Here is a 23,222-nt window from a genome sequence, read left to right as displayed (position 1 = left end):
TCCAGGAGGAGCAGAGGAAAGAAACTGGGGCCAGGCAGACACCTTCATCTGAGGAGATGCATTCCCACAGCCATTCTCCAACCTGCAGACAAGAGAGAAGGGAGGTGAGTGAGCCCAGGTATCCCTGGGGCTGCAGCAGGGAGGCCCTTGGGGCTCTGGATTCTCCCCGGCCCTCACCAGTGGTTCAGAGGTAAGCACGACCAGGTAAGTATCACATAAAGAGGGGCAAACACGGTCTTGAAACCAGGCCCCCAGACTTTGTGATTTTCCAAGGCCAGGAGCGGAAGGAAAAAGTTAAAGGCAGATGCAGACCCAGGGTTTCAGATCAAGTGCTGTTTCAGATGAGCTCCCAACCCCCCTGAATCTCAGCTGCTCCCGTGGGAATATCTGCAAAGGTGAAGGTAAAGTCTAGGAAATGTACCGGGCGGGACTGGCAGAAGCTGGCACTGAGGGTATTTGGTAATAAATGCATGCCCAATGGAGGAAGTGAGAACAGCAGGTGCACTCAAGATATGAGAATGAATAAATGAATGAGTGCCTGATGCATGAGAATGGATGGACATGTGGTGTGAGGGTGAACAGCAAGGGGACTGATAAGAACAAGGAATTGAAGTAAGTGGTGCAGCCTGGATCTGAAGCCAAGTGCTTGACTCCAGAGCGTATGCTCTTGGTCCCCATGGCACTGCCAGTTATGGAAATGACAAATTAACAGAGTCAAAGCATCACCTGTGGCATCGCCGCCTCTCTGGCCACTGCTCCCTCAGCAGGTTGCTGAGTCGGGTGTCCCTGCCCACCAGGTCTGAGAGTTTCTAAGAAGAGCCAAGATTCACTGAGATGGCTGTAGCTGCATCCACCCCGGGCAGCCCAGCCCCGCTGTGCCTCACTCCCAGGTACCTGGAGGAAGCTGGTGGCCACAGGGTCAGTGTGGAGCATGGAGCCATACAGGGCCACCCACTGGCTGACCAGCCGCAAGATCTGCTGCCTCTTGTTGCAGACGTAGGTGCTGCGCTCCTGCTCGCTGCCACCCGCAGGCTCCACATGGAAGGTGGGCACCAGTCAAGGGAACCACAACATCCAAGCAGGACCACCCACCTGAGGCAAAGGAGGGGCAGGATGCCCAGGGCCCCTGGCAAGCTGGGCCTGGCAGCAGGCTGGCATTTAAAGGGCTCAGCACAGCCACGCTGGTGAGATTTTCTCTCAACCCCACGCACCATCCTATCCCCATGCACACCATCCCCCTGGAGCTGGAAGGATATTGGTGCAGAAGGGCAGCGCAGAGTTGGGCGCTGGGCATGAAGACCCTGTGGGTCAGGAGGAAGTCGCTGAGGAATGTCTCTGTATGACAGGGTGAGGGGATGGGAGGAGGCTTCAGAGGCCAAGTCTGCTGAGCACAGGTGTATGGACAGCTGGAAGGACCCTTCCCCACATCCCACCACCTGCAAGGTCCCAGCAGTGTCCAGCCCCTGTGATAGTGCTCCCCACTAAGCCAAGAGCACAGGTAAGAGGACTTATTGCCAACTTCTGTACAGACCAATCCAGCATTCGGTGACGTCAGATGCAGGGTACCTGGCTCTCTCCCAGGCTCCATGGACCACCCAATGAGTCAGAAAGCAGGCAGGGTGTCTCTTGCCCTTACCTGTTGGGTCATGAGCACTGGAATCTGGTCCCATGGCCTCCAACAGAAGCTCTAGGATCTTCTCTGGGGTGCCAGACATCACTGTATACCTAGCAGAAATGGCCAATCTTTGGCACTGGTGCCACTACTCCCCACTTCCACACCTGGGCAGACATCAATAATCAATTACATCATGTTTCTCGATTAGCCAGCCCTGTCCCACCTTAGGGCAGGGAGGAGACTGGCTCAGCAGGCACATCCTGGTCCCTCAATACCTCTCCATCCACAAGTGGCCAGAGGGCAGGGATATGACACAGGGGAAGGGAGCAAAGATTGGGAAATGAAAGGAGGGACAGTGTGGAGAGGGAGCATGGCAGGTGTATTACCGGTTCCTGCCTGGGGTTGGGGGTCGGGAAGGGCCGGCGCCCTGAGAGGCTCTCTCCAGCACCAGCACCACTTTGCCATGTTCTTCCAGCCGCATGGTCTTTGCCTCCACATCCTGGAGAACAGGCCACATCCCATGCTCAACTCATGATGTTCCAGCTTTAGACCCTCTCATCTACCTCCTTCATTCCAGCCCGTGAGCCCCATGAGGGTCCCACAGGGACCCACAGCCCTTCTCCCACCTCCGACTTTGGCTCCACCTCCTCAGCCTTCCCTACCTTCCATGCATCCTGCCTCCCCTACAGCCTAGTCCCCCGCCCCCTGCACGCCCATCCTTCCCCTGGTCTCCCACACTGAGCCTGAAGTCACTGGTCTCACTGAACTCCTTCTGTGCCTTATGGGCTTCACCTTCTCACACACACCCAGGGCCATGGTCCCACTGCCAGCTGTCATAGCCCAGCATCTCTTACCTGCCCTGCTTCTTACAGGCCCTCTGCTCTGGTCCCTACTCCTCTCTCCACATCACTTCTCTGGACGAATGGCCCCTGCCCTCCCCAACCCCAGCAGTAGCACCTTGATGATACGGTTGAAGTCCTGCTTGTCCACACGCAGGAAATGACAGTTGTCTTCTCGCAGGATGATGGTGGCTGCCCGGGGTGCATCATTCACCAGAGCCAGCTGTCCAAAATCATCTCCCTCATGCAGGGTGGTCACCAGCCCCTGCAGCCAGGCCTCAGTCTCAGCCCGCCCCTGCCACCCCCGCCGCCCCCAGCTCTTGCCAGGACAGACCCACGGCAGGAGAACAACCCACACAGGAGACACGGGGTCAGCAGCAGTAGATCAACAAAGGCACTGCCCATGAGGACATGGACCAGGGAGCAGTTAGGACCCAGGGCACTGGGGTGGGGAGGAGGGAGGGCTCACCTTGCCATGGGTCACCACGTTGACAGATCCCTTCCAGATAATGTACCACGAAGTGCCCTTGTCCCCCTGGCTGAACACTGACAGAAGCATACCTCAGACCGGGCCCTCCTGGCACCTACCATTCCTTCACACATCCTTCTGCCCATGTCCAGGCCCTGTGCCTGGCTTCTTATGCCCTGCTGGACTTACACACGGTCCCTGCCTTGCTGTGTGGTTCAAAGAGCAGAACAGCCGCTAATTCTCGCTTCACCTGTGTGGTGGAGATAGGAGAGTCGGTGGCGACAAGTTCATGTGCAGAGCAGCCAGGCTTTTGCTAGGGGTGTGGTTAGGTCCAAAGACACAAGTGCTGGGGGACAAAGATGTGGCCAGGTCAGGTGTTCCCAGGATTCAGCAGGAGACAAAGCAAGTGGAGAAAATGGGCTGAGAGAGGCGGAAGGATTTTCAGACAGGGCAGCGCCGGGGGGCAAGAAATCAGACTGAAAATTTCCAGCCATAGATGGAAGTGGAGAAATGCCCTCTGGCCCAGCAGTTGGAGTTTCAGGGAAGTCACAGGAAGAGAAGATGCCTGGTACGGGGCAGGGCTGGGAGGGGCAGGACTGACCGAGTTGGAGAGGTGGGCCACAGCCTTGATGTGCAGCAGCTCTTCAAAGATGAGGTCCAGCTCTTCATCCGTGCGCTGACCTGGGCTGCAGGGACAGGAGGAATGGGAGCACACTGTGAACTGTGGGCCCGTCAGGTGCAGGGAGCCACTCCACCCACCCAGCCGATGCCTGTGCCAGACGGTGCCTCAGCAGTGACAGTTATCAGCAGCAGCTAACCTTTACTGAGTGCGCACATGTGGCAGCGCTTGTGATGAGCATTTTGCATGCATTGTTTCACAACAACCCTAAGGAGTGGTTCTATTATCCTCACTTGACAGAACAGGAACTAGCATGAGGAGGCTCAAGGTCACCCAGCCAGTAGCCAGTCCAGCTGGAATTTGAACCTGGACCCACCGGACTGCAGTTTCCAAAACCCACTTGCTTTCAGCCACAACTGTGTCTCTGAGTGGGAAGGGTCCTCAGAGATCCCCCTGGTCCAACATCCTCATTTACAGAGGAAGAAACTGACTTGGGGGGGTTTGGGAGTGTGGAGGGATCCAGGTCACACAGTGAGTCTGTGGCAGTCAGCGCCAGGGGCTTCTGGGCCAGCCAGGTTCCCTTCCCTCCACAGCAGGTAAGGGATGCCCCCAGAGATCAATCTGAGAAACCGTGAAATCTGAGTGCTGTGTGAGGCCTGGGGTCACGGGGTGCAGGGATTCTGACTCACGGCTTTCGAAGTGCCACAGTGAGCAGGGCGTCAGGCCCCCGCTGGGAGAGCAGGGCCACAGCTTCGGCCAACTCCTCCTCCATCTCATGAGTTCCCACGGGCTCGGGCTCGGGCCCGGGGAACCGGTAGAATTGGGCATCTCGGTCCTGGAAGGCCCAGTCGTGTTTCACTGGGGGGCAGAGGCCCAGGCGTGGGGGAGGAGAGGAAATTGAGGCTATGTGGGTATGAAACCCCACTGCAATGCCACCCCTCAGCACGCCCCAAGTAGTGCCTGCTTCCCAGGACTGCCCTGTCCTGTCCCCCTCACTGCCCAGCCCAGCCCAGGGCACCCCACCCTGGGCTCGGGCTCACCATGGCAGAGGGCACCTTCATCCAGCAGCACCTGGCAGATTCCCACAACTTGGCTCCGGGAATGGACCCCAAGTCCCAGGGCCAAGATCCCATCCACCAGCTCCCGGCCAGCGCAGCACTGCCTATGGAAGGTAGAAGGGGACAGGCCAGTGGAAGGAGGGTGGCAGGGAGAGGGAGGAACTATGCATTAGAAAGGCACCCTCCGAGGCCCAAGCCTGGTTCGTCCCTGTGCTAGAAGCAGGGTGAGGCCCAGGTGCCTGACATAAAGTGGAACGGAGAGAAAGCAGTGAGGCTGGGCAAGGAGGCAGCAGGGCCTCCACTCACCGATAGAGCCTAAGGTGGTACTTCCGGTCTCGGATGAGGTTTGGGCAGGTGGCCAGCAGATGCCGATGCAGCTGCCTCCCAGCCCTGAGCACCCGCTCTGTGGAGGCCTTAGAGGGAGGAAGGGCACAGCAGTTCAGGCTCTGAACCCCTCATGGTGCTGCCTGTCCCAGCTCCACCCTGCCCAGGCTTCTACCTGCTCCAGGCTCTCGCTGAAATCCAGGGACTCCTCGCTGTTGGTGAGTGGTGTCTGGGGGCAGCAGGGAAAGCGTGCACATCAGTGTGAGGTCTTCAAGCCCAGCTCTTGGACACCTCCCCTCCCCCATCACTCCCACTCTTGCCTAGGCCCCAACCCCAAATGCATCTATGTGGCCACTCATTCAGCAAATAAACAAATATTCACTCAGCACCCTGTGCCCCGGGCATCGCCTCTTCCCACCCTGCCATCCTGATCACCAAACACAACCCAAGGACTGCCTCCCTACAGTTGAGAGCCCTAAGACACCCATTCTGCTTACTCAGGGCCCAGGTGTGCCCACGCCCCCAGGTGAACTGCCCCTGTTGGGGGAAAGAAGTGAGGGAGCTGGAAGGAGCATGAGGACATGAGATAAGAAGACCTGTGAGATGGGAGCCAGGATGTGAGCAGCTCAGGAGGCCTGGGAACATCTGCTCCTGGGCTGGGGTCACAGACCTGATCCCCAGCCAGGTTCTGTGTCCTTCCACAGGCCCATGAGCAGGTGTCTTGCCATCTCTGGGCCTCGGATCAGCCTGGTAGTTAAAACACAAACCCTGGAGCCAGGCTCCTGGATTAAAATCTCTGCTTCCCCACTGATGGCAGATGTGACCTGAAACAAGTGATTTAACCTCTCCCTCCCTACCTGAGTCTCCTGAACTGTAAAATCTACAAAGCACTAATAATACCGACTCATGAGGTTTTGGGAGAATTAAATGAGTTGCTACACATCGAATGTTTAAAGCATTGCCTGGCATATAGTTGTATGCACATGTTAGCTAGTACTCATCTGTGAGGCATTAGGGTGGGGCTGCTTGCTGGAAAGCGTCTTTCTTCTCTGAGATGTTGCTAGCCCGTGCCCTGCGAGAGTGAATAAGTCCTTGGTGGCACACAGGACTGGCTCAGGAAGATGCACTTTATCATGGAAACACTGCTTAGTAAGGATTCCCTGCCCTTGGTAACAAGCCATTTGGAACTCCCGGGCCTGTATGCCCTGGAATAATGGCCATGAAAGCCCCTCACGACCCTTCTCTTCCTACCACCTGAGAACCTGGGGTTTATGGACATCTCTGGACAGGATGCTCTACCATCTACGAGCCCTCTCAAAGGGCTCACTTTACAGTTTACAAAGCACTTTACAGTTTACAAAGCACAATCGCCCCCTTGATTTCATTGGATCTCATGTAAAATAGGATCAGATGTGAAATAGGCAGAGCAGGCATTGTCTGTCCTCTGTCACTTACAAGGAAATAAAAGCCTGGAGGTGAGGTACCTTGTGTAACTCAGTTGCGCATACTTCGGACAGCCAGACAGCTGTGGAGAAGTTCAAGTTCCCACCCAGAAGTGCTCCCATTCTCAGTCTCCCTACACCCACCCCACCTGCCCCTTTCCTCTCCCCTCACCAGCCACCTCTCTCCTAGCTTCCCATCTGGCCTCAGGTCCCTGAAAAGGACCTGCTGGGGAGTTGCAGTACAACCAGTCCTGGTGCTGGCAGGGCCCTGGGCACAGGCATCTTGGCACTGCGTGCCCAAGCAGAGGCCTGAGGTCTGGCATGCGCAGGCGCCTGGCCCAGGGCTGGGCGGAAGTCACTAGGTGTCCCAAGGGTATCCCTGCCCGGGTCATGGGGCCCAGCCCAGTGCCAGACACAGAGCCCTGGAGACTTAACGACAGGAAATGAGAAGGAGGAGGAGCCAGGGAAGGGAGGAAGGGCAGGAATGCTACCCAGCCAGCCCCCTGTGTTGGAACAAACAGTGCCTGAGTGCTAATGACTTGTTGTTGTTCATATCAAAATGCCCAGGTGGCCCCAGTCCCTGCCCCAACTCCCATTGGAGCCCACAACCCAGGCTCCAGCACCAGCCCCCTTCCTGGTATTATTCTGACCTGGGAGAGGGCACATTAGGAGGGGTGGTGCTGGGTCACGTGGCCAGGTTGGTCATTTCCTGTCCTCCCCCAGGGGATGAGGATGCAGGTCAGAGAATGGCCCTAGTCCATGAGCACTGAGGAAGGGACTTTAAGGAATCCCTCTCATTTTGACAAGGAAAGCAAAAGCCCAGAGAGATCACACAACTATTTAGAAAGGTAAGATTCTACTGAATAACTCTGCTACTGGTGCTGACCCCAGAGGTAGGTATTTGTTTCCTATTTCACAGCTAGAGAAAAGAAAGCTCCAAGGTTCTATAACCTGCCCTAACTGTTGGTCAATAAGGGCACCAGGATTCATACCTATGTCTGATTCCAAAGGCCATGCTCTTAGCATTATGCCCTACTGTCTTCCATTATGCCTATTCCCATGTTTCCTCAGCTTTGTGCTATAGGCACAGACAGTAGAGGTATTCTGCCTTCAGGCAAGTTCTGTGGGCAAGTAAGTTTGGAAACCACTGGGTTAGACAAAGATAGACAGGTTTGTTATTCTACCCTCTCTGTGCCCCCAGGATGTTTGTGTGCCTGGCAACCTTCTAGGATGGGGCGGAGAGAGGGCTGCTATTCAAGGGCAGTGGTCAAGTGTGTCGGCTCTGCAGCCAGATGCTTGGGTTCAAATCCTAGCTTTTGCGTTACCATCTGGTTGTGTGAGCTCGTGCTAATTACTGAAGTTTGCAGTGCTTCGGTTTCCTCATCTGTAAACTGGGGTTGATGATAAGAATAGTACCTATCACAAAGGGTTATGAGGATCAAAAAGTTAATAATATAAAGTACTTGGAATGGTGCCTGGATCATAGTAACTACTTAGTAAGTTTAGTTGACTTGATCAGATGTTATTATTTCATGATGGGCCCTATTACCAGGACACAGTGCAAAAAAATACAATGCTAGTCATGTCAGTTTCAGGGTTCTCAGTTGGGAAGAAGCAGCTGATATGAGTCAAGGTGAAGGTCCTCCTCACCCACTCCCCCCTCTCATTCCTGAACAGAAAGGGTTCAGGGCGGAAGAGGAGGCACTAACTCCCCTGGCACCAGCACTGTGGCCTGCCCCGCCCTCACTCCCTGTCACTGAATGTCAGAGCTGGGCTGGAGAGACAGGCACAGAGCCAGACAGCCTGGGGACCTGTCAGACCAGTTCCCTTGGGCCATAGCTAAGGTGTCAAGCTAGGGCTGCTTGTGGTGGGACAGGGGAAGGGTGCATGGGGCCAGGATGATGCCTTAAGGTGTCAGTGTTACTGTTTGTAGCAAGAGAGAAGTGCAGCATGGTGGTTATGTGGTTATGAGCTTGGACTCTGCAGCCAGATTGCCTGGGACCAAAGCCCAGCTTTGCCACTTAGCAGCTGCGTAACTCTGAATCTGTCACTTAACCTCTCTGTGGCTTTGTTTTCACATCTATAAAATGGAGATGATGACATTAGTACCTATCTCACAGGGCTGTTGTGAGAATTATTTGATATGATAAAGGCAAACCTCTTTCAATAATGTCTGGCACATAAGTACTGTATAACTATTAACTACTACTATTATTTGGATAGGTTGAATGAAAGTGCGTTCTCGGAGTTACAAAACAGGGCCACTTCCCCAAGAACAGTCACACAAAGAGAATCATCTCAGACTTCCCTGAGCTAGTAGAACCCACCACAGGTCACTCTGATCTTGCCCCTGCCCCCGGACATCAGACAAGATCTCACCTCCCCCTCTTATTTTCCAAAGATGTTCTTCCATCCCATTCCAGTGTCACCTTTGCAATAGCTGTTAAGTCTTATCTTAGTCTGTATCTAACTGCAAGCCCTCCTACTGTAACCCGCTTTCATTTTCTCTTGTCCTAGTCTAGGTAGGAACAGAAAGAGCTGTCTTCAGACTTCTTCTCTGGGAGGTTGATGGGTTTTCCCCTTGGCTTTCGAAGAGGGAGGTCTGGCCTCAATAACTGGCAGTGCTGTCTTCCTGGGACTCGGGCTCCACCCCTTCACCATGGGCGTGCATGCTCACAGCTGGCACTCATTCCCTCACGGAAGCCTTCCCTGGGCTAAAGGTATCATCAAGAGGTAAGAAGTACAGCTTCACAGGTACCCAGAGCCTCTCAAATATAGGCATGATGGAATGAAACCTCCCCACCCCAGTCCCCAAAGTTGGTCATCAGAAGAGGGAGTGGCCGCCTGCCTCTAAACACTAAAAATCTAAGTTCCCTCTAGTCACCAACGCCCACCTGGCACGGAAAGGCCTTGTTTTGGTGCCTTTGACCCCATTTACACTCCAGCAACCTTTACCCCCACCTTTCTGGCCTTCCCATGCACACCAGCCCTTCATTTCTGGGGGCTGTGGGGAGTCAGGAGACAGCTTGGTGGCCTCCTCCACTCCCTCCCAGACTTCAGGTCCCAGGAGATCCTCCAGTGACCCATTGTCCTGGCACCTGACCTTCTCCCTACCCCCTACCTTGCTTCCACAAGCTGGGAAGGGGACAGGAAATGCACAAATAATTATAGCCCAAGAGGGAAGGAGGGAGGGAGGGTTCCAGCCCACTGGCTCCAGGCAATAGCTACAGCCAGTGACCCGGAGAGCCGGAGAGCCAGAAGGGTAGCGGAGGAGGACCCAGGCTCATGATAAGGAAGACCCTAGTAGAGAACAGCTCTACCAGGGCTGACACATGGACTCTCCTCTCAATTCTGATTGCAAAGAGGAGCCCCTCCTCTTGGTAGGTCTCAGTTTTTTCAACTCAGCCTCACTGTAAATGGCAGTTGGGCAAGGTAGGGGGAAGGAGGGAGAGGGTGGTGGTTATTCCACTCAAAAGGACTTGCCAATAAGAAGTGAACTCTCAGCTAGGCGCAATGGCTTATGCTTGTAATCCCAGTGCTTTGGGAGGGCGAGGTGGGCAGATCACGAGGTCAAGAGATCAAGACCATCCTGGCCAATATGGTGAAACCCCATCTCTACTAAAAATACAAAAATTAGCTGGGCGTGGTGGCGCGTACCTGTAGCCCCAGCTACTCAGGAAGCTGAGGCAGGAGAATCACTTGAACCTGGGAGGCAGAGGCTGTAGTGAGCCAAGATTGCTTCACTGCACTCCAGCCTGGTGACAGAGGAAGACTCCGGTTAAAAAAAAAAAAAAGAAAGAAAAGAAAAAAGAAATGAACTCTCCCAGCCAAGCGCAGTGGGTCACGCCTGTAATACCAGCACTTTGGGAGGCCAAGGCAGGTGGATTGCTTGGGCCTAGGAGTTCAAGACCTACCTAGGCAACATAGCGAAACCTGGGTGGACACACGCAGTGGAGACATAACTGAATCTCAAGCTAAGCTACTCTATTTAGTCTGGATGGTTGGGGATAGCTTCTCTGCTGATTTGGATAGTACAGCCATTATCTTGCCTCCCAAATCCCACCATTCTTTCCCCTCCCTGCTCTCTCCTTCATTCTTTCAGGTCCAGAGATGTTTCTCACTAGCAAAGGGCACTTTGGTGATCTCAGATTCTCCAAATGTCTCCGAATCCTTCCCTGAGCCCCCCAAAGGCAGGTACCAAGCAGTGTCCACATGATCACCTCACCCTAAGACCAAAACGCAGAATTAGCACAGTTCAGTAACTCACTAAAGGAGAATGTTGCCACGGTGACGCACCCAGAACTGTAACCAAGCTTACCTCACTCCAACCCATTGACCCGGCCCCCATACCTCCCACCTCCACCTGGAAAGAACACGCAAGTACCTAACTCAATACCGGCTCACTGAGGTGACAGATAAACAACAAATCCCTTTCCCCTTCCCCCCATGCCCAGAGACATCTGGGCAGAACACACACACAGACACACACACGTTGCAGCTGTGTGAGCCACCCACGCACACTGCAGACAAGCTTCCTGACCCAGTGTCCACGGCAGCTGTACCACTCTACACCCCCAGAGCAAGGTGGGCCACCAGCAGCATGCCAAGCCATGATCTAGGCCCCCCTCTAGCTCTGGTACTGGCCCTAGCACCTGGGCAGGTGAAAGGTACTCACCCAGCGCAGCCCCTGGATGCAGCTCGGACGCTGGTGCTCCAGCAGCAGCTGGTAGGAGCAGCTTCGGGGCCGGTGCATCCTTCTCAACACCATGTTGAGTAGTGTCCCCTCCGGCACCACGTCAGGGAGGGCTCCCACCCGCGGTGCTCCCAGAGCTGGGCTATCCTCCACAGCCAGGCCCACCTGCCAGCAGCTCTCACCTGGCCAGCCCACCTGTGACACGGGGAGGAAAGTGGACAGCCATGGGACGCGACTGGGGCGGCTGGACCACAGTACAACTGCCCCAGGCAGAACTACTTCCTTAGAGTCCTCTGGACTGGTCAGGCGGAGGTGCTGCAACCCTGCCAGGAGCTGGGGGGAGGAACAGGAAGACCTTCACTGGGGCCTGCCGGTCTGGCGCACTTAGGGGTCTCCAGCTGGCTCTTGGAAAAGATCAGGCCCTTCTTAGTCCTCTTTGGAATTCTGTCCCATCTCACTGCCCATGCCCCTGCAGGGATCTCCACTACCTCCCAGTATGAAGCTATAGATTCACTAGGTCTCCCAGAAATGCAGCTTCGGCTTAAACCCTTCTCCTCTCCTCCTCAGCCCTGACTAACCCTCTCTCTCCCACCCAAACTCCCCACCGTGTCACCTTCCTCTCCCACCCTCTCCTGCTCCTCCTCAACCCTGACCCCACCTTACCCACCTTCATGTTTCTTTTCAAGCTCGCACAGCCGTGCAGGCTCTAGCAAAAGGCTGGGGGGTCCCCAGCGACCCCCATCAGCTTTGATAAGGGGATCCGGAGGGTGCCAGTGGGTAAGTCCAGGTACAGTGAACTGGGCCAGTGCCTAGCTGGACTGGCTGCCAGGGCAGCAGGATGCAGGGCTCGGTGGAGAGGCTCCTCTTGGGTGAGCAGAGGGGTGGGGGCGTGGTGGGGGGACGCCACCCAGCCACCGGCGACAAGGAGCCCCGAGCCTCCGCCTTCGTCTCAGACGAAGGAGCCAGCTGGCACCGGGCGCTGAAGCAAGGCTGCGCTGGCACCGGTCCGGGCGGGAGCTGTCACACCCCCTGCGCTGCCCGCCCCCTTCCCCTCCCCGGGACTGGCGGAGGGGGCGGGGTGGAGGCGCCCTGCCTTACGGTAGAGGAATGCGTAGGGGAAGGGGGCCGGCACTGGCAGGCTTTGGAGTCCGCACCCGGGGGTACCAGAGTGGACATCCGCCTGAGCCCAGAGCATCCCCAGGGGGCAGGAGCGGCCCCGAAGTGTGCGGAGGAGGCCGCAACGGCCGGGGTGTCAGAGATCCGGCGGTGAGTGGCTGCACTGGCCGCCACGTGGCCGGGAGGAGAAATGCAAACAAGGAAACCGGGGAAAGGGGGGAGGGGGTGAGTCACTGCGGCCCCACCCGGGAGGGAAATCCGGGCTGGGGCCGCTTCCCGGCCGGGGGTGTCTGCCTCCTGTTTCGGTTCAGGGTCTCCAGCCGCCCGGGGGAGGGAATAGGCGGCTTTCCCGCGGGGAATCCCGCTGCCTTGCCTGCCACAGTTCCGTTCCCAGACCCACGCCCCACTGCCCCGTGCCCCAGCACACACACACCGGGAGCAGTTGAGGAAACTGAGGCTGGAGAGGAAGGACTGCTCTCCAGAACGGGTAGGGACTGGAGGACTGCTCTCCAGAACGGATAGGGGCCCTAAGAGGAGATTGGGGTTGTGGCAGAGCTTCCAGGGGAGCAGAAGGTGTTCGAGTACCACGCCCCATACCGCGCGCTCCCTGGTGGCCGGGTAGGTTGAGGCAGAGACCGGGAATTCCAGCGCCCTGCTAAGCAGGCTTGCTACTGAGGCAAGCCTGGGCCTCAGTTTCCACCACTGTGCAAATGGCCCAGCGCGGGCCTCTTCGCCCCACTCCTGAGAGGGTGGAGAGCCAGTGGCCGGGGACAGCGACCCGTAATTCAGGACGATAATGAGGGTTTGGAAGGAGGTGAACGCCCCACCCCCAGCTTTTTAGGACTTTTTGCTCCTTCTCTTCCCTTTTCCCTTTGCTGTTGAGCCAGCCCAGACTGGGAAGAAGTATCTCTAAAAAGCCTATACCCCAATTTTGGGATGCCAAGCCCGCATCCTCCACCATGATTATTTTCTTGAAAGTGAGGAGAAGACTGGGAAGAGGTAGCTCTAAGAAGCCTATACTCCCAATTTTGGGATGCCAAGCCCCCATCCTCCACCAATTATTATTTTCTTGAAAGTGGGGAGAGAAATTTTAATTGTGATTAAAATCTCATTTTTAATGTATACATGTATAAAAAATGTTTCCCAGAAGCTTACTAAAATGCAGGCTCCGTCCCCAGCAATTCATATTCAATCCTGTTGGCATGAAATGGAAAATCTGTATTTTGAACAAACACCCCAGGTCATCTGCTGTGTCCACACATTAAGAAACGCTGGTGGAGTTTTAAATGCCTCTCAGGGGAAGGAGGAAAGCCTGAGAATAAATCTGACCTCAGACCCAAATCCATTCAACGAAGTTCTGGTAATTTGGAAGAAGGAAGAGCAACCTGGAAACTGACAGGAAAGGATGACAAGTTGGGAGTCACAGGTATGCATGGGGAAGAGTTAGGGGGATGGAGTCATGAGTTTCGGGTTGCTGGGGCCAGTGCCCTGGCCTAGAAGTTCTTGCAGGAAGGCTTCCTGAGACTGGCAGTTGGGTCACAAAGGGGTCCCCTATTTCCTATTCCTGCTGCCCTTACTCTGGGCAGGTGGAAGATGCTGGGGAGTGAGGCAGGACACTTGTATACCTGTAGACATTTCAGCAGAGCTACAAAAGCTAATCATGTGCAGGCACTCTTTCAAGTGCTTTCCATGTGTTTAATCCCTGCCATGATCCTGTGAGGTATGTACTTCTGTTATCCTCACATCACAGATGGGGAAACTGAGGCTCAGATATTAAGGAAATTGCCAAAGTCACACAGCTAGTAAATGGTGGAGCTGGGGCATGAATCCAGGTTGTCTGTCTCTACGTACTCCCCATGGTATACTGCGTATACTCTGTATGTATTCTATTCTTCTAATGTAGACTAGACTGCCTAGGAGAGTCTACTCAAAAAAGGAAAATTGAGGCCAGGTGCAATGGCTCACGCCTGTAATCCCAACACCTTGGGAGGCTGAGGTGGGGGTGAATCATGAGGTCAGGAGTTCAAGACTAGCCTGACCAACATGGTGAAACCCTGTCTCTACTAAAAATACAAAAATTAGCCAGGCGTGGTGGCGTGTGCCTGGAATCCCAGCTACTCAGGAGGCTGAGGCAGGAGAATTTCTTGAACCCGGGAGGCGAAGGTTGCAGTGAGTCAAGATCATGCCACTGCACTCCAGCCTGGGCGACAGAGCGAAACTCCATCTCAAAAAAAAAAAAAAAGGCGGGGGGGAAATTGAATATGTTTGTGTTGAGGTGTGGGGGAGCCTCAGGGAGCCAAGGATCACTCAAATCAGTGAAAATGAAACTGTCCCAACCCACTCCCCCACCTATGTTCCCCTTCAACACTACTCTTGCCTTTCTTTTTTCCATCTATTTTTCATTCCCCCTCTCTGGGGAGATTGAGAAGAGGACCTGGGGTGATTACCTATTGGCTCCTAGCCTGGGGAGATCATAGGGAGTAGATCTTTTATGTGTCCCATTTCTAGCTTGTCCTATCTCTAACAGGCAAGGCCCCCAGCCTGCCATCAAAGCAGATGACGGGGCAGGTTTTTGCCTTCTCAGGATCCCTGGATGGGGACCGGCCAGTAGAATTACTGCTCAGCAGATATTTGATCAAGGCTGAGGCCTAGAAGGGGCAGAGGACTGGGAATGTGTCTGAGGAACACATGCAAGCAAGATGGTAACAATCATGCCATGTCCTGGTACTGCCTCCACCCTCCTCTGACTGTCATTAAATGCTTGGCAGGTGTGTTAAGACGGATAAATAATAATAAGAATAGTCAACATGCACCAGGCCCTGTTCTTGATACTTTGTATATATTCACTGACTGAATTGTCACAACAACCCTATGAGATAAGGTTGTTATTTTTGTTATTCCATTTTACAGATGAGGGACCTGAGACACAAAGAGGTTAAATGACTTGCCCAAGGTCCCATACTAGGAAGTGGTAGAGCCATGAGTGACTCTGCCCAGGTGGTTTCTACCCTGTGTGCTTTACCACTCTGCAGTCCTGCCTCTGAAACATACTGACACCTCCTATAAAGGGGGAAAAACTCATATCCACAGCCATTTGCCCACACCTTGGTACAGATGATGGAAACTAAACAGCAGGACCCCTTAACACACTCTACTCGGACAATGAGCTCCTGCCAGAGCATGGACTTCCTTGAACCCTCCCCCATTCCCTTCAAGCAGGTGGCAGCGGCTCCCATGGATAGCTCAGGAGGGTGAGAAGGTGAAGGGGGCTTCTCAGACCAGGCTTTGACTCTGGGCTTGATTTTCCCCACCTCGGCCTCTTTGCTGAGCTCTACACAAGGTGAGCCCATAGTTTCCTGGGTCTTCACAGGAACCTCATACTCCCTTCCTGCCCCAGGGGGCCTCTCCTCCTGCTCTGCCTCTCTCAGCTCCCTGTTCCCAAACTCCACTACTGCCTAAGCAAGGAGCCTGATACCCTACATTCCTCCTTCTCCCACATCCAGCCAGCCACCAAGTCGGGTTGATTCAACCAGTGAAGCATCTCTTGCATCTCTCTGTTATGCCCCATCCCCACTGCAACTGTTCTAGCCCAATAATGGTCTCTTCCAGTATTTACTATTTGCAGAATACTATGTTAGTCACTTTATATACATCTTTTTATCCTCAGAACAATTCCTATTTGCGAGTGAGGAAACTGAGTCACAGGGAGACGAAGTGACTTTCCCAAGGTCACACAGTTAATAAGTAGTACAGCCAGACTCAGGCAGTCTAACTGCAGAGTCCATATTCCTAAACACCATTGTGCACTGCTACCTCCTGCCCCGATTGCTACTCTCAACCGTGCCTCGCTCAGTCCTTACTATGCGATGCCACAAGAATATTCAAGGAATCTTGAATTCATTCAACAACATTTACTGTAGGTGCCGGGGAACTTTGCTGTAAACTGGAGAGCTCAAACTGAGCAGCAGACAGTGTCCCAAATCTTCAGGGCCCCAGAGCCTATTAGAATTATCTTTTATCTCCCTAATATAATAATCTGATTGGCTCTCCCTCCCCAGCACAGTGTCTGGCATGAAGCTGATGCTTAATGATTACGGGTGGAAATGAAATGAACAGGAACAGTGGGCAGTCAGCTGGTGCCTGCTATGGGCCTGTAGCCTCAGCAGGGTGGAAGGGAGAGGAGCTAGTTTCCCAGTTCAATTTCAAGGCCTTTCATGCCATCTCTCCCTCCTTCCTTGCTGCCTTCTTGTCTCCTACTCATTTCTCCTCTATCCTGTGCCGTCAGCTTTGTTCACAAGGCTCAGCTGTGACATTTGAGGGTGATTGGTGGGATGGAGAGAGGGAGGATGGAGGAAAATTTCACTAATAGGCCTCCCATGGGACTGCAGCAAATGGCCAGCTTGGAGGCCAGCTGGGAGATAAAGCTGTAGGGGATATAAGGGCTGTGCCAGGACCTTGGCCTGTGGCTGAGCCTCCCACAATACCCCTAGGAGTCGACCTTGCCTGTGGTTGGTCAACAGTGGGAAGAGATTGAGCAGAGAGGCAGGTATCCTCCTCTGGACTCTACCTCCTGGCTCTGCATGGTTTAAGGCCCTCTGACTCTTGCCCCCGCTCCATCCCCCAAGGGCAGTTCCAGTTCAGCTCCTCCATCTCCTCCCTTGCCCATTCCTGGGGTGGGAGGCAGCGGCAGGGAGCTGGAGCCTTAATGGGCGCCAAGCCAAACCTTCCTAGGACTAACAGGTCACAACCAGTCACTCATGAGCCACTTATGACAGTGATGGGAGGGAGAGGAGGGATGGGCTCCTGCCTCCTGTAGGAGGCCAATGTGGGCAAGCTGGGGCTCACAGTCAGGGCTGGGAGCTGCAGGAAGTTGCAGAGGTGAAAGCAGGAAGCCCACACTCTCCTGGAGGCACATTCCTCTGGCTGGTGCTCAAGCTAGCCATGCATGGCGGAGATGAGGAAACAGTCGCTGAACAGACCTGAGGTGGTGATGCTGGGCTGGAGGGTAGGGACAGGGTGAGAGAAGCCAGAAGAGCAGGCGAAGACGGGCAGGGCTGGAGAGGTCCCTAGAAGGGAGGGAAGCAGCCTGCCTCCCGGCAAGTTTACTGTTATAGGAATGTATAGAAACGAGTAACTGCTTTCTCCCCCAACTTCTGCTTCTCAAGGAGAGAGAGAGAGCGTGTGTGTGTGTGTGTGTGTGTGTGTGTGTGTGTGTGTGTGTGTGTGTGTGTGTGTGTCTTGTGTGGGTCCCAGGAGACACTGCATCTGACCTTGAGTGATCAGTGTTCTGCAATGGCTGCCCCATTCCAGTTGTGGCCACTTTCCCTAAGAGTCACTTTTCTCCTCACCCCTGTATTCTGTTCTGAGGCTGAACACCCACACTACCTACTACCTCCCACCACTCCCCTCTTTGCAACTTTCCCAGCCTTCCCAAAACCTTTGTCTTAAGTGCTCCCATCTTCCAACTCATCCCGGGCCCAGGCCTCTGTTCAGGACTCAAACCCTGTGCCCACTTTGTCCTTTTGTTTCAGAGTCTTGGTAGGGGCGACTGCAGGAGGCTGAAAGAGGGGTCCTAGCAGGGCCCTGTCCCCTGCTTAGGAGATGCCCAGTTCTGTCTCTCAGACCTGGTCAGTCAGGCTGGATCCAGAGCACTGGCTGGGGGCAGGGGGAGGATGTGGGTAACCAGAAAAGCAGGCTAGGGCTAAGGTCCCCTTCCCAGAATCAGAGCAGAGCCATCCCACCCCCAAATCCCACTCTGGAAGTGCTGGGGTCAGAGAAGAAACCGAATAGGCCAAAGTTTTCCTGGCATCAGATCTACTGCCCATTTCCTCCCTTCAGAAAGAACTTGGTAAGAAATTAGACCAGGTGCAGTGGCTCACGCCGGTAATCCCAGCACTTTGGGAGGCTGAGGCGGGTGGATCACGAGGTCAAGAGATCGAGACCATCCTGGCCAACATGGTGAAACCCCATCTCTACTACAGATACAAAAATTAGCTGGGCATGGTGGTGTGTGCCTATAGTTCAAGCTACTCAGGAGGCTGAGGCAGGAGAATCGCTTGAACCTGGAAGGCGGAGGTTGCAGTGAGTCAAGATCGCACCACTGTACTCCAGCCTGGGAACAAGAGTGAGACTCTGTCTCAAAAAAAAAAAAAAAAAAAAATTAGGGGAGGGTACAAAGAAGAGGGTCTGGAGAGAGAAACAGAAAAGTGGGATCCAGAGAGAGAAACAGAAAAGTGGGATCCAGAGAGAGAAACAGAAAAGTGGGGTCCACAGAGGGAAACAGAAAAGTGGGGAAGGAAACAGAAAAGTGGGGTCCAGAGAAGGAAACAGAAGTAAGGGAAAGTCTGCAGTTCTGCCTGAGAGAGGGCACAGGCCCCCCTCAGGCCTTGCGGGGGATAGAGAGGCAGCCCCACTGCTCTGCCTTCCCACCCCTCAGCCTCAGCCCCTCCTGCTTTAGCCGCTTTGCCTGCTTTGCCTCTGGTGGAAGTGGGGAGCCTGGTCCGTGAGCTCCGCCTAACACACTGCAGGGCTGGACCGAATCCTGACTTAATCTCCCCAACTGCTTCAGTTCTCCCCAAGCCCAGCCTCCTGGGGCCTCAGCTGAGGGTGCCTGCTGGGCCTTGGGGGCCAGGCAAAGTGGCAGCTTCTGGCCTGTCACTGCCCCTGAGTCTGGCTCTGCACCCACCTCAGGGCCTGGCCTGTGACAGACTTCCCCTGCAGGGCATCATTTCTCTGCCACATGCCTGGCACTCACCACACTGAAATCAAAGCATTGCATAAGTATTGCATGCTGCCTCCTCCAGGAGAATGTTAGCTGCCGGAGGGTGACAGCCGCTCTGCTGTACTCAAAAATGCGTGCCTTGCGTGGTCAGTGCCTTATACATAGAAGACCCTCAGGAGAGGTTTCCTGCATTAACAGTAACCAAGTTTCTCCCCCTCCTGCCATGGCTTTTTCTCACCTCCCTCTTAGCTTCCCAAGATCTGTCTTTCCCTCCTGGGGCCTGTCCACCCAGTTCTTGACCAATTGCCATTCCTCCCGCTGTCTTACTCCATCTCTTGTCCAACCCTTCCTCTTCCAAGAAGTATCATGAGATGTGGCCACTCAAGTCTCTCTAGGGTGCCATTCTTGGGGCCCCTGCTCTGGACTAAGCACAGGTAAGAGCCTTATTTCTAGTCTTTTCCTTCACCCAGTGCCCATGCAGCTGGACTAGAGGGGGACCCACGTGCACTGATGAAGGCTCCATGGTGACTTTCTCATTCAGTAAAGCCAGTTCTCAAACTCAGATCTGAAGGGCAAATATTGATGAACCCCTCTGCCAGGCTTTTCCCTTGGGGAAGAGCTAATGCCCTCCCCTCCTGCCCTCAAGCCTTATTATTCTCTCACTCCTCACAGTGCTGCAACCTGCCCTTCTCCTGCCCCTGGCAGCTTCCAAGGAGTCAAGGAAGTCAGTCAGCCCCATTTGTCCCCAGGCCCAAGTCCCTGTGGAGGTGAATTGCAGGGCTTTCCGCCCTCCCCATCCAGCAACAGCTCCCTCAGTAAAAGGTGAAAGAGAATCAGATCAGGTATCTGTGATTGGGGGTTCAGGTCAGGAGATGGAGATCACTAGAGAACACCAAGATAGGGAGGCAGGCCTGGGCCCCAGCTCCTTCATGCTGCTCTCCCCAGGCAGCTGCACCTGTGATCCCCCTCCCCTCCCCCTGACCCCCCAGGCCACCTGCCTCTGATGCTTTCTTAGCTCCTGAGTTCAAAGACCTGCTGTTTCCACTCAACATCTTCTCACTTGCCATCCTGCCCTCTGCATAGACCTGTAGGCTGTCAGTGGGCAGGCAGAGGAAATGGGGTCTCAGCAAGAAGCCAGACTCTGAGCTGTTTCACTCTAGCCCTGAGAATTGAGGTGAACCCCTTCTAAAGGGGCAGAAGGCAGCCCTAGCCCTGGGGAGCTGCATTCTGGGTCCAAGGTAGCCCTTAGATTTGAGTCCTCCCTGCAACCTCCTAGAATGCATGGTGATGGGGCCAGCTCCTCCCTGCAGCCAGCCACCTGCTGCTGCTGTCTAGGACAGCCCTTTCTGCTCTGTGGTCTACAAGCCTGACCTCAGGAGGAAGGCGAAGCTGCAGGAGGGGGGCCTGGGTGGGTAGAATGGGGAGAGGGAAGGAATCTACCTCTGTGTCAGGCACAGCCTCGGGTTGCCACAGCCAGGGTCCTCAGCTGTGAACTCCACTAGGGCTGGGGTGGGGGGGTGGGGGGGCGGCAAGGGGACCACATAAGGTCTAGGGAGAATCCTGTGGAACTCACTACCTATGTACACAAGCCACCAGTCCAACCTGCAAAGCTGTCTGTTCAGGCACAAGGTTGGGGAAGGCTGCCCCCTAGAGCCAGGATCAAAGAATTCTTTATGGACATTCAGCCCTTTTCATATGTATTGAATATTTATTGAGTTCCTACCTAGGCACCTGGCGTTATACTAGCCACTGGGAATACACAAGTGATCAAGGCAGACATAAAGTGAATAACTATCATAGTTTGCCCTATGTTGAGGGGTTTTCTGAGACGTGGAACTTTTTGTGGTAAAAATGGAAAAGTCAGGAGCCTTCATCAGTGCACGTGGGTCCCCCTCTAGTCCAGCTGCATGGGCACTGGGTGAAGGAAAAGACTAGAAATAAGGCTCTCTTACCTGTGCTTAGTCCAGAGAAGGGGCCCCAAGAATGGCACCCTAGAGAGACTTGAGTGGCCACATCTCATGATACTTCTTGGAAGAGGAAGGGTTGGACAAGAGATGGAGTAAGACAGTGGGAGGAATGGCAATTGGTCAAGAACTGGGTGGACAGGCCCCAGGAGGGAAAGACAGATCTTGGAAAGCTAAGAGGGAGGTGAGAAAAAGCCATGGCAGGAGGGGGAGAAACTTGGTTACTGTTAATGCAGGAAACCTCTCCTGAGGGTCTTCTATGTATAAGGCACTGACCACGCAAGGCACGCATTTTTGAGTACAGCAGAGCGGCTGTCACCCTCCGGCAGCTAACATTCTCCTGGAGGAGGCAGCATGCAATACTTATGCAATGCTTTGATAATAAGCATTGACAATAAGTCAAAAGTCCCCAGTGAATCAGTTACCCTGCCTTCCTGGAGATTATATTCCAATAGGGACAGCAGGAGTAAGGGTGGAAAGTAAAAATACAATTTTTTGTCATGATAAGTGCTGTGGAGGAAATAAAACAGAGCGAGGAATCCTCTGAGGAAGTAACATTTGAGCTGAGACTTGAATGATGAGGGATCAATCTTATAAACACTCAGAGAAGAGCTTTCCGGGCACAAAGCACAAAAACAAGTGTGGGCCAGGAACAAGTGTGGCACGTTTGAGAAACAGAAAGGCGAATGTGTCTGAAGTAAAATGAGCAAGGGTGAGTAAAGCTGGTTGGAGCTGGCAAGACCCCGATCAATTTACTCTAAGAGCTATGGAAGCTACTGGAGTGATTGAAGCAGGGGAGTACCATGTTCTGGGTGTTATTTTTATTTATTTATTTAAATTTCTTTTTTTCTTGAGACAGAGTCTCACTCTGTTGCCCAGGCTGGAGTTGAGTGGTGCGATCTTGGCTCACTGCAACCTCCACCTCCCAGGTTCAAGTGATTCTCCTGCCTCAGCCTCCCAAGTAGCTGGTATTACAGGCACGTGCCACCACGCCTGGTTAATTTTTGTATTTTTAGTAGAGATGGGTTTTGCCATGTTGGCCAGGCTGGCCTCGAACTCCTGACCTCAAGTGATCCATCCACCTCAGCCTCCCAACGTGCTGGGATTACAGCCGTGAACCACTGCACCCGGCCATGGTTATTATTTTTAAAAGATTGCTCCAGCTGCTTGGTGGAGAGAGGATTAGAGGGGGAAGAACGAACAGAGGAGGACCAGTTAGGAGGCTGCTGCAGGTAGGTAGGTGGTGATGATGGTGGCTGGACTAGGGTGGCAGAGGGAATGGAGAGAGAGGACAGGGAAAATCCAACTGTATTTTGTAATGAATTTGATGTAGGAGCAGAGGAAAGGGAGGACTCAGAGATAACACCTAGGTTTGGGTCTGAGCCACAGTAAACAAAGACATGCCCCAGGGACATCAGAGGTCTCTCTGCATGGGGATTAACAAGAGAGGAGGAAGCCCTGACATGTCCAATAAACTCAATCATCTGGAAGATAGCTCAGTAGGTGTATCCTTGACCTAGCATTGTGGGAGAAGATATGTCTGGAATGTGTGTTTCTGGGGGGAGTAAGAAAGGAATGTCAGCAGTCAGGATGTCTGCAGATGGGGAATTAGAAATCTGTCTTAGTGTTGGTGGGACCCAGTTCAAAAGAGACTTCAGAGGGATTGATGGTTTAGACGGGTAATCTATATAGGACCTGTTTAGATGAACTTCAGTGGAATGTGGGATGATGTATTAGGATAATAAGGTTAGCTGTAACAAACAACTGAGCTGTAACAAAGCCACTGACACTTCTCACTCATATTCTATAGTCCAGTGAGGGTCTAGGGGACAGGGGTAGCTCTGCTCCATCCATTCATTCAAGCCTAGGTTCTTTCCATTATGTGGTACATATGGCCTCTAAAATTGTCACAGAATGGGAAGAGGGAATGCAGGTTGTATGGGAGATTTTTAAATGAGCCCAGCCTAGAAATGGCGCACATTGCTTCTGCCTTCATTCCATTGTTCAGAACCTGATCCCATGGCATCCGTTTGACTGCAAGGAAGCTGGGAAGTATAGTTCAAATTTGGGAGGTACTGTGCCCAGAAAGAGACACACAAATGTTGGTGTGTGTTATGGAGCACTAGTAGTTTCTGGCGCAGGCAGGGAGAATGGCTGTGCATCTTGTAGGGGTCGCAGTAGTGTCTGTCCTGGGCTGGGTTGGGAGTGTGCTCTCTGAGAATACCTTGGAAGGAAGCTGATATGAGAAAATGTGTATGAGTGGTGCACACCCATGTGCTTTATGGCTCAACAATCATTCCATTCTTTCCCATTCTCAAGGTCTTTCACTGGATAAGATCTTAATTCTCTCACACCTTACCAC

General features: G+C 53.7%; 2 protein-coding genes across 9 annotated transcripts in view; one reads left to right on the top strand and one right to left on the bottom strand.

Moving 5' to 3' along the window:
- The window catches only part of RAPGEF3 (Rap guanine nucleotide exchange factor 3), a 34,246-nt gene that overhangs the window by 9,545 nt on the left and 1,479 nt on the right, over positions 1-23,222 (bottom strand). For 2 of the 8 annotated variants that reach the window (XM_009425519.5, XM_009425522.5), the window contains exons 1-16: positions 11,727-11,818; positions 11,042-11,392; positions 5,100-5,153; positions 4,907-5,013; positions 4,583-4,704; positions 4,232-4,400; positions 3,525-3,609; positions 3,113-3,173; positions 2,924-3,000; positions 2,573-2,719; positions 2,002-2,114; positions 1,637-1,725; positions 1,257-1,335; positions 895-1,045; positions 727-809; positions 43-82 (exon numbers count right to left, since the gene is read on the bottom strand). In XM_009425519.5, coding sequence (XP_009423794.3) covers positions 43-82; positions 727-809; positions 895-1,045; positions 1,257-1,335; positions 1,637-1,725; positions 2,002-2,114; positions 2,573-2,719; positions 2,924-3,000; positions 3,113-3,173; positions 3,525-3,609; positions 4,232-4,400; positions 4,583-4,704; positions 4,907-5,013; positions 5,100-5,153; positions 11,042-11,392; positions 11,727-11,732 — 1,734 coding nt within the window. In that variant the 5' untranslated portion in view covers positions 11,733-11,818. Of the gene's footprint in view, positions 1-42; positions 83-726; positions 810-894; positions 1,046-1,256; positions 1,336-1,636; positions 1,726-2,001; positions 2,115-2,572; positions 2,720-2,923; positions 3,001-3,112; positions 3,174-3,524; positions 3,610-4,231; positions 4,401-4,582; positions 4,705-4,906; positions 5,014-5,099; positions 5,154-11,041; positions 11,393-11,726; positions 12,338-23,222 lie in introns of those variants that run through there. The other 6 variants (XM_001162479.7, XM_054664327.2, XM_009425523.5 and 3 more) reach the window with 6 other exon arrangements.
- Positions 8,982-23,222, top strand: part of SLC48A1 (solute carrier family 48 member 1) — a 27,420-nt gene continuing 13,179 nt past the window's right edge. The window contains exons 1-2 of the mRNA XM_024347596.3: positions 8,982-9,099; positions 13,416-13,601. Of these exons, the coding sequence (XP_024203364.2) occupies positions 9,036-9,099; positions 13,416-13,601 (250 nt within the window). The 5' untranslated portion in view covers positions 8,982-9,035. The remainder of the gene's footprint in view (positions 9,100-13,415; positions 13,602-23,222) is intronic.

Source organism: Pan troglodytes, chromosome 10, assembly GCF_028858775.2.
Source record: "Pan troglodytes isolate AG18354 chromosome 10, NHGRI_mPanTro3-v2.0_pri, whole genome shotgun sequence".
NCBI classification, from domain to species: Eukaryota; Metazoa; Chordata; class Mammalia; order Primates; family Hominidae; genus Pan; species Pan troglodytes.
This window is presented reverse-complemented; position numbering and strand designations above follow the sequence as displayed.